General features: G+C 34.1%; 5 protein-coding genes across 5 annotated transcripts; all 5 read right to left on the bottom strand.

The window, feature by feature from the left end:
* Window positions 1-292: 292 nt before the first annotated feature.
* Window positions 293-906, bottom strand: LOC8266884 (auxin-responsive protein SAUR68). Its single transcript, XM_002522626.4, has one exon. The coding sequence runs from the start codon at window positions 817-819 to the stop codon at window positions 370-372; it is 450 nt and encodes a 149-aa protein (XP_002522672.2). The 5' UTR covers window positions 820-906; the 3' UTR covers window positions 293-369.
* A 1,927-nt stretch (window positions 907-2,833) lies between these two features.
* Window positions 2,834-4,181, bottom strand: LOC125370445 (GATA zinc finger domain-containing protein 3-like). Its single transcript, XM_048375931.1, has one exon. The coding sequence runs from the start codon at window positions 3,665-3,667 to the stop codon at window positions 3,131-3,133; it is 537 nt and encodes a 178-aa protein (XP_048231888.1). The 5' UTR covers window positions 3,668-4,181; the 3' UTR covers window positions 2,834-3,130.
* Window positions 4,182-4,187: 6 nt separating this feature from the next.
* Window positions 4,188-4,853, bottom strand: LOC8266882 (auxin-responsive protein SAUR68). The gene has a single exon (XM_002522624.3). The coding sequence runs from the start codon at window positions 4,701-4,703 to the stop codon at window positions 4,260-4,262; it is 444 nt and encodes a 147-aa protein (XP_002522670.2). The 5' UTR covers window positions 4,704-4,853; the 3' UTR covers window positions 4,188-4,259.
* A 1,026-nt stretch (window positions 4,854-5,879) lies between these two features.
* On the bottom strand, window positions 5,880-6,628 carry LOC8266881 (auxin-responsive protein SAUR68). Its single transcript, XM_002522623.3, has one exon. The coding sequence runs from the start codon at window positions 6,576-6,578 to the stop codon at window positions 6,138-6,140; it is 441 nt and encodes a 146-aa protein (XP_002522669.1). The 5' UTR covers window positions 6,579-6,628; the 3' UTR covers window positions 5,880-6,137.
* A 1,801-nt stretch (window positions 6,629-8,429) lies between these two features.
* On the bottom strand, window positions 8,430-9,065 carry LOC8266880 (auxin-responsive protein SAUR68). Its single transcript, XM_025158006.2, has one exon. The coding sequence runs from the start codon at window positions 9,000-9,002 to the stop codon at window positions 8,502-8,504; it is 501 nt and encodes a 166-aa protein (XP_025013774.1). The 5' UTR covers window positions 9,003-9,065; the 3' UTR covers window positions 8,430-8,501.
* Window positions 9,066-9,555: the final 490 nt, after the last annotated feature.

Genomic DNA, 9,555 nt, shown 5'->3' with positions numbered 1-9,555 from the left:
AGTAAAAGGGTCCAATTCCATTGTTCTAAACATGAGAAGCTTAATCACAAAATAAACTTAAAGTTTAGGGGGCCAATTATGCTTTTTACTGTTAATTTATTTTTCTACTGTGAATTTGTTTATTCCGCAGAAATTATTCCCAATTAAGTTTCCAGGATTATTTTCTGGTTGATTTTTTTTTTCCGACTAATACAACTGTGGAATCAAAATAATGTTAATGGGTTTTGGTTATTTAATTGTTAGATGTTTGTTTGAATTTTGATATGTGGGAAACAAAAACAAAATGACCAACTTGATGGAAAATTTCAGAGAATTGTAATGAAATCTATCAACATATGTAAGTATTATTTACAGAAGGATTACAACTCGTTAGTAGCTACTAATTGGTAGTTGGTGGCTTGCTACTTGCTTTTGGAGATGGAAAGATGACGAAGAACAACTGTTAGCAATGGAAGTCAAAAGTGCCATTAATACATCTCTTGTAACTCGTTGCTCGATCAAACTAATTGCATATTCCATTAGCTCTGCTTCACATGGTAATGTGAGAGGCCCTTTGCTTGGCAATCCAAACTCATCTTCTGCCATGTTGAACAGTTCTCTGATTATTTCATTGTTAAGATACTCTAAAGGAAGCAGAAATCGTTTTTGATCCGTAGAGTACACAACAAAATAACCCTTCTCAGCTTTTGATGATGTGCTGCAACTGCTTGTATCTTCACTTGCATAATTAATTTGTGGCAAGGCGATTCTTTTTCGCCTGATAGCAGCCATCTTTTGCCATTTTCGTGCCAATTTGAGGAGCTTCTTGGTGCTGATCATCTTGTTAAGCAGTCTATAGCGGAAGAGAGTTTTAGAGAAAAAGTTGAGGAGAGCTTTGGGTTTGGAGTTCTCAATGCTTATGCTGTGATGGGTAGAAGGCAAAGGAAGTAGCTTGGCTATATATTCATCAAGGGCAGGACTAGTCCCTTTCCAAAGAGATCCCACAATGTAGGGAAAGAAGGAAAGCAAAGCCATGTGATAGGTGGATGCGAAAGCCTATTTGCAAGGTAGACATGTTGGCTTGTGTTGGAAAAACCAACTTAATGTTCAGAGTGGAGCAAGGTTGTTCCTTATCAAATTAGTAACAAGACATGCAGGTGGCTCATGGAATTAACTGACATCCAAAAATAGGCATGTGAACCAAAAAAATTAGGATGAGTCGGTAAGATCGTGACTTTGAATGTGGATCAACTTCTAATAGCTCCATTTATTGAAAACCAAGATATATGGTAGATTATTGGTGAAAGCTGGCATTGTTGGGAGAGTTAGATATTGCAGTCTATTTGTAGTAGAAGGAAATAGCATACTTGGCCCAATATGTCTGAGAATTGCCAAGCAAATATATATGCATAAATACTTTGAGAACGCATTCCTGCTTTTTGATGGTAGCCGCTACTTTTAACACCAAAAAAATGTTTCCACCATGTTATTATCGCATTAATTATGCTGTTGTGAATTAGCAGTTTCAAATTCATTTCTGCTATACTGTTCTCATAATAAAACATTGGTGGAAGGATAGGTAATAACTGATACATAGTAGAAACATATAAGAATAAGAAAATAAAACTTTGCTGCCTGAAAAACAATTATGTTGCTACAAAAATATAACAAACCCAAAATTCATTACTCAAAAACTAGCAAAAATTAAGGTATCAGCAACATCCTCGTAGCTATCAGCAACAACCCGTAGCAAAGCTAACTTCAACAGCAACATTGAGATGCAAGTGAGGAGTGCTACAACTTGAACTTAATTAGGATTCTTTTCCAATCTCTTATTCCAACTTCGAGAAGAATGCACGATACAGTAGAGACCACTATCATCATTCTGATGCTCATTATCAGGACAAGAGTCATCATTCTGACGCTGGCTATCAGGACAAGAATTATCTCTCTGATCTTCCACAATCTGCGCAGGTACAGGTTGAACATTTGTAACTTCATTATTTACTAATTCTGCGTAAGTTGTTGCCTGTGGAACCAAAAGATTATTTGCAGTAATCATCATCTGTGTCCAGTAAGCTTGTTCTTCAAATCTACTTATGGGTTGAAATCCATAGCTAGAAGGCTCTTGTGATTGGATCGGTGCTTTTTTTGGGACAGAACTTGAAGTCCCCGCAGCTGGTTCATCTTCATCATTTTTTGCTTTCTTTTTATATATCTTGCAAATAGCCAATGCATGAAACTGATAGAAGCGAAAAGAGAAAAATCAAGAAAAGGACATGTCCTGGAATTTCTATACAAGCACTAATATGAATAAAATCATTTCTTTGAAGTCATCATTAACGTCCATACCTTTTTTCTGTACTCATTGCCATTGTCTTTGTACTGCTTTACAATATACTCATGCATTTTCCAGTCCGTTCTCGTACCAGAAGATTGCTTCCTCTTTTGAATTTCCGTGTTCGCAAATTCGTAGTAGTCTAGTGACATTCTAACCCCTACAGGGCTCTCCTCATTTGGAACCTCTTTCTCACTTCCAGTTGGCTTCCAATAGCCATTGCTTGCTTTTCGAGATGGCCTACTCCCATTTGGGGATATTCTATTTCTAGGAGTGAAGAAATACCATTCCCTTTCTCCTATTAGCTCATACTCTCCTAATCGTAATTAAGTTAAATAATCAGTTATATAATTTTCATGTTAAGTTCATGTCTTACTTGTATGTAATAACTGATTATTATTTTTAGAGTTTATAAATCTAAAAGTTTTATTTTGAAAACCTATCTTTCAAATTTTTATTAAAAATTTAAAATAATTAATTATATTTTTAAATATAATATATACCTTAATTAATAAATGAACAAAGTATAACTGATCTGATATGACATGCATATTGAAAATTATTCTATTTATATGCATTCAATTTAACTTTAATTAAATTACATATTTGTAAACAATTTTTTAAAATAAAAATTTAATTTAATAAGAATTATATAGGAATTATCTCCCAGAAATCAAGACTAACCAAAAAAGTTAACGTAAAAGATTGATACAATTAAATAAAGGAAAAATGAGAAGTATAATTAAATAAAAGCATAACTAAGCAGTGAGTTTTCCAATGAAGAAATAAAAAAGAATAAAAAGAAAAGAAAAACTAACCAGTGAGTTCTTGAGGGTGGAACTTGTATATATCAACATCATGAATAAGGCCAAGAGGTAAAGGAAAACCCTCGATCTTGTGCTTCAAGTAGTTCACTAACTCTTCATCATTAGGCATAAATCGATAACCAACAGGCATTCCCCTGAAATTTCCTTTAATACCATAGTCAGATACATTCTCATATGCAACAATTGCATTGTCGTTATTACTATTATTATTATTGTTCCCCATGTTGCTGTATAAAAATTGATCATAATGCAATGGCATGAAATTTTCTCCAATATTGTTGTTCACTACATCGGCATTCACAATGATTGAGTTGTTGTAATCGTTGTCTTGCTCATGTAGATAACTATAAGGGAATGGCATAAGCACCGCTTCACTGGCACTGTTGGCTTCAATATTCGCATCGGCGAGAACTGCGTTATTGTTAATCGCTTTCCCACAGACAGTACTGCAATGATTGTTGTTGCTGACGTTGTTGTTGTTGTTGTCAGAGGATTTTTCAGGTATGTCATAAGGTCCCTCCATTGTTTGTGACAGAGAGCACTTGAAATTTTGAAGAAGATGATATATGTGAATTACCAGAATATGCAAACATGTATATAATTTTAGACCGAAGCTAATCAGGATTAGGTTTTCTCCGCATGTGAAAATATTTATTTTATAAGGATTTCACTGCTGTTTAAGGATTAGAAGTAAGCCTTTCCAAGAAGATAATGTAAATGAATTATCGGAATATGCAAACATGTATATAATTTTAGACCGAAGCTGACCAGGATTAGGTTTTCTCCACATGTTAAAATATTTATTTTATGAGGATTTCAGTATTGTTTCAGGATTAGAAGTAATTGTTTTCTCCTTTTTTTTTTCTCTTTTTTGAGGCTATTTTTTTTGTCCTTGCTCTGTTATTTACAATTGTTTATTAGAAAAAAAAATTGCTCTTTTTCAGGGTTAATACTCTGTGCGCCTTTAGCAAGACATTGAGCGACTGGCCATCTTTAATTTTCATGTTAATTAGGCCAGAGACTTGTGGGTTTTGATCGGAGAATACAAAAACGGATAGAATTTCTGACAAAAATCTATTGAGAAAGATTGTCTTTGTTTACAAGTCTAAGTATATTTAGAAGCTACAAATTGGTAAACGATTGCTTGGTAGCGGATGTTGGAGATGGAAAGACAATGAACAGCAACCATCAGCTATGCAAGTCAAGAAAGCTCTTTCTACATCTTTAGTGACCTGCTGCTTTATCAAATCAATTGCATATTCCAAAAGCTCTGCCTCAAATGGTAATGTGAGAGGTCCATCACTGGGCAATCTGAACTCTTCTTCTGCTATGTTGAATAGCTCTATGACTATATCCTTGTTAAGATATTCTAATGGAAGCAGAAATCGTCTTTGATCTGTAGAGTACACAACAAACTGGCCTTTCTCTGCTTTTGATGATGTACTTGTAGTATCTGTACTTGCCTTTATGATTTGTGGGGATGCGATTCTTTTTCGCCTGATTGCAGCCATCTTCTGCCACTTTCTTGCCAACTTGAGGAGCTTTTTGGTGCTGATCATCTTGTTACTCTATTTAGGTAAAGATCTATGGGAGAAAAATGGACAAAGAAAGCTTTGGATATTGGAATAGCGAATAATGCAAACCTTATGATGGATAAAATCAATGGTTGTAAGCTTGAATTTATATTCACAAAGGCCAGACAATGTAGGGATAAATGGGAAGCAACACCATGTGGTGGGTGGTTGTAAGCGGCTATTGGGGAGGTGGGCATGTTGGATTTAATTTGACATATCACTCGTAGCAATCTTTCTGCCAAGTAGATGGCCAGTGAAGCAGATATAAAAGTGGATATCATAGCAAATTAAGAGCAAAACAATGCATACCGCAAGAAAAAACAGGATAACATGAATACATTCAGTTATGCCCAAGTAACTCAATTATTGGTGGTGAAGACTGAAATAGTTATGGACATTTTAATATGCAATCTTGATTTTATATGGCATTACAAAGAGACTTCAAGTTGGACCCAGAAGCCAATATGTCGAGAAATTGCCTATAAGATGAATGGAACCCGTTGTGCACGTGTCCGGCAAATTGGTCTATTGGTGCCGAATATTTGGATTTAATATTAAATTAGTATCAATATTTTAAATTTATTTTTTTTATACTAATACTTTTTATTTTATGTTTCAATTTATAGTGCCTAACACTTCTTCAGTCTGCTTTTTGTTAACGCTGTCATTGAAAATGAAATATTCCTAATTGATTCGTCGAATTAGCAATATCAACTCACTAATAACTTATCCTGTTAAGTATACGAGACTTACTTCTAAATGCGGAATTTGAAAAATATTAAAAAAGTGGGCTCTATATGTTAGTATGATAAGTTATTAATGAGTTGACATTTTTAATATGTTAAAAAATTTCTTATTCAATGGCCACATAAGTAAAAATAGACTGAATTAGAAGGTTTAGCAATCAAATATATATTTTGAATTAGAAGGAAAAAATAATAGAAAAAACAATCATACAATACATGGTTTCTCAAAGGGAAGGTGTTGGACTGGTAAAAGTGGAGTTTCTGAAAGTAGAAGTGGAGGAGTAGTCCTATGGTGGCATGGTGAGTGGAAGATGCAATTTTTGGCACAACAAAGAATTTCATTTATGCCCAAATTGCTGGGAAAGAAGGATGGCTTCCTATGTGTGGAACTAAATTATCTATGAATTATTCATTTCTTTAATAGTCCAAACACTTTCAGGCAATGTGAAGAGACCGCATGCTTTTGGGTTCCATCAGGATTCTCATTTTCTTGCCACAATAAAAGAATAAATCCCGATATCTAACACCAAAAATTTTCAGAATAACTATAGTGAAATTTATATTCCATGGACAAAAAACTAGATAGGATAAAAAAAAAAAACCTTGAGATTCTTGATTATGTTTATTAATGTACACTTAGTAATCTATGTCTACAGATATAACTGAATTTATTTCAGAAGCTACAAATTGGTAATTGATGGATCATTGCTTGATGTTGGAAATGGAAAGATGAACAACTGCTAGCTATGGAGTTCAGTAATGCTTGTTCCACATCTCTATTAACCTTCTTTTTTATCAAAGAAATTGCATATTCCATAAGCTCTGCCTCGCATGGTAACGTGAGAGGTCCCTTGCTAGGCAATCCGAACTCTTCTTCTGCCATGTCGAATAGCTCTTTGATTATTTCATTGTTGAGATATTCCAAAGGAAGCAGAAACCGTCTTTGGTCTGCAGAGTACACAGCAAAACAACCTTTCTCAGCTTTTGTAGATGTACTGCAACTGCTAGTATCAATACTTGTGATGGTGTTTGGTAATGTAATTCGTTTTCTCCTGATAGCAGCCAACTTCTGCCATTTCTTTGCCAATTTCAGGAGCTTCTTGGCACTGATCATCTCGTTATTGAAACGGTTTTAAGAGAAGAAATAGAGGAGGAACCTTTATATTCTGGATCTGGATGCTAATCTTGTGATGGTTAGAAGGCATTGCAAGTAGCTTGATTTATATATTCACCAAAGGCAGACACCATCCACTCCAGTGAGCTCCCACAGTTCGGGTGGACATGGAATGGAAGCAAAACCATGTGATAAGTGGTTGTGAGAGATTGATTGCGAGTCAGGCATGTTTTCTTATGTTCATAATCTACCAGGCAAGGTGGAGCTTAGGCGAGTGGGTCATGACCATACTTCAAAGAACAAGTTATTTGCATTTAAGAAACCCCACCATTGGTGGAAAGCTGGATATGTAGTCTAAAGATTTACGTGTTAGAAACACACTGCAAGTTGGGCCCATACATCTAAGAACTACCTAACAGATAACATGCTTGTAATTTAGATGCCAGTCCAGTCTACAGTTGTCCAACGTTATCTATTTTTTCCATTATCATCCTGTACTGTTATGACAAGTACATGTACGGAATTTGTTGGTGTGATTGTACATCTCTGTTTTAGAAAAATTCAGTCCATAACCAACAAAATCAGATATAGCTAAGTATATAACTCGCAAGATATAGAACACACGACTGCAACAGAACAGAAAACAAGGAATTGTTGAAAATATTAAACTTAATAAATTATTAAGTATTTACTATTGTCATTTAAAGAGTTAATAATTGTTATAAAATATATAAAGAGTCCATAGTTATGTTAAAGATTTATCATTTATTTAGAGTATTAAGTGTAATGAATATGAATAATTAAGTTTGTAAGTGAAAAATCATGTAGGCGCTATTATAAATAGTTTATAATATTAATAAATCAATACCGTAGAAAAACTATCTCTAGTAATAGTTGGAGCGGTATCTTGTATATTTTAATTATAGAAAATATATATTTATAATATATTTCCTTTTCTTTGAGAATTTTTCGTTATTTTATGTTTATTGTATTTATCTCATTTTAACTATCCAACAAAAATAGTATTTCTCATTTTAGAGTAAAATTTTATTAAATTCTCAAATTAAAAGAGTCAAACTTTAAAAAAAAAATTATATCTATCCGTTAATAATAATAATAATAATAATAGTAAAAATAGTAGTAGCAAAAATAGTAAAATATTAACTGAACTAAAAAAATTGAAGTTTTAAAATTAAAATAATAGTTTCAAAATAATAATAACTTTTTTAGAGAAAGCAATTGTTGCTATCTGCCAGTCCAACTGCTATAACTCGCCTTTATCCTTGTCATGTTAGTAAGATCCACCATAAATTAGAATTTTTTTTTTAAAACCATCATAAATTAGAATTTAAATAATTTCACTTTAAAGTTGAAAATATTTTTAAAAATTTTCTAAATTGAGAAAAACCCTTATTTTCAGTGCAGAAAAGATGCTTGGTATGTTGGCCTAGATATTGATTTTATTTTATTTTTTTGCAATTCCTAAAGTATAGCTTTTTTAACCTCATTTTATCTGCAACTCTTATTGGTTTTGCTAATGATTCATAAATCACAATGTCTCCATGGCGAAAGACTTGTGTCATCAGATTCTTAATTTCTTGTGAATGTGCCTGACCGTCTGCTAACATTTTATTCAGGGCAATTGGTCAACTCTGTAACCAGTAAACCCTTTTTTTTGGTTTTCCTCTTTATTACAAGCTTTTCAACATTAATACGGTAATGAAGCTTATACGGGGTTCTTAGGCAAGTGAACATGACTGGAATTATTATTTAATTGTGGAAAATGAAATTTTCAGTATATTGATTATGAAATTTATATTCCTTGGAGAAAAAACTAGATAGGAGCAAAAATTTTGAGAATCTTGATGGTGTATATTAATGTACACTTCGTAATCTATGTTCACAGATTTGATTGTATCTATTTCAGAAGCTACAAATTGGTAATTGGTGGGTTGTTGCTTGATGTTGGAGATGATGGAAAGATGATGAGCAACTGCTAGCTATGGCGGTCAGCAATGCTTGTTCCACATCTCTAGTAACCTTCGTTTTGATTAGACATTTTGATCGAGGCACGAAGTGTCCAGGATGAACGCTTTTTTCGTTCGCTAAAGAAATTGCATATTCCATAAGCTCTGCGTCGCATGGGAATGTGAGAGGCCCCTTGCTAGGCAATCCGAACTCTTCCTCTGCCATGTCGAATAGCTCTTTGATTATTTCATTGTTAAGATATTCCAGAGGAAGCAGAAATCGTTTTTGATCTGCACAGTACACAGCAAAACAGCCTTTCTCAGCTTTTGTAGATGTGCTGCAACTGATTGAATCAACACTTGCGATGGTGTTTGGGGATGTGATTCGTTTTCTCCTGATAGCAGCCAACTTCTGCCACTTCTTTGCCAATTTCAGGAGCTTCTTGGCACTGATCATCTTGTTAGACTAGAAACTGAATTTAAAAGGTTTTAGATTCTAGATCTGGATGCTAATCCTGTGACGGGTAGAAGGCAAACGAAGTGGCTTGGCTATATATTCATCAAGGGCGGAACTAGTCCTTTTCTATGGAGATCCCACAACGTAGGAAAACAAGGAAAGCAAAGCCATGTGATAGGTGGATGTGAAAGCCTATTTGCAAGGTGGACATGTTGCCTGGTGTTTGAAAAACCAACTTAATTTTCAAGGTGGAGCAAGGTTGTTCCTTATCAAATTAGAAACAGGACAAGCAGGTGGCTCATGGGATTAATTTTACAACAAACTCGATCGCCATGTAAACCAGAAAAATTAAGATAAAATTGGTAAGCTCATGACCTGAATGTGGATCTACTTCTAATAGCTACAGTTATTGAAAACCAAGATATACATTAGATCATGTAAGAAAGCTGGCATTGTTGGGCAAGATAGATATTGCAGTCTATTTGTAGTAGACCCAATATGTCTGAGAACTGCCAAGCAAATATATGCATATACTTTGGATAACACATCCCTG

This window comes from Ricinus communis, chromosome 6 (assembly GCF_019578655.1).
Source record: "Ricinus communis isolate WT05 ecotype wild-type chromosome 6, ASM1957865v1, whole genome shotgun sequence".
NCBI lineage: Eukaryota > Viridiplantae > Streptophyta > Magnoliopsida > Malpighiales > Euphorbiaceae > Ricinus > Ricinus communis.
This window is presented reverse-complemented; position numbering and strand designations above follow the sequence as displayed.

Bases quoted from the DNA above. Each gene is read 5' to 3' on its own strand.
- LOC8266884 (XM_002522626.4), bottom strand. From the start codon at position 819: ATGATCAGCACCAAGAAGCTCCTCAAATTGGCACGAAAATGGCAAAAG.
- LOC125370445 (XM_048375931.1), bottom strand. From the start codon at position 3,667: ATGGAGGGACCTTATGACATACCTGAAAAATCCTCTGACAACAACAAC.
- LOC8266882 (XM_002522624.3), bottom strand. From the start codon at position 4,703: ATGATCAGCACCAAAAAGCTCCTCAAGTTGGCAAGAAAGTGGCAGAAG.
- LOC8266881 (XM_002522623.3), bottom strand. From the start codon at position 6,578: ATGATCAGTGCCAAGAAGCTCCTGAAATTGGCAAAGAAATGGCAGAAG.
- LOC8266880 (XM_025158006.2), bottom strand. From the start codon at position 9,002: ATGATCAGTGCCAAGAAGCTCCTGAAATTGGCAAAGAAGTGGCAGAAG.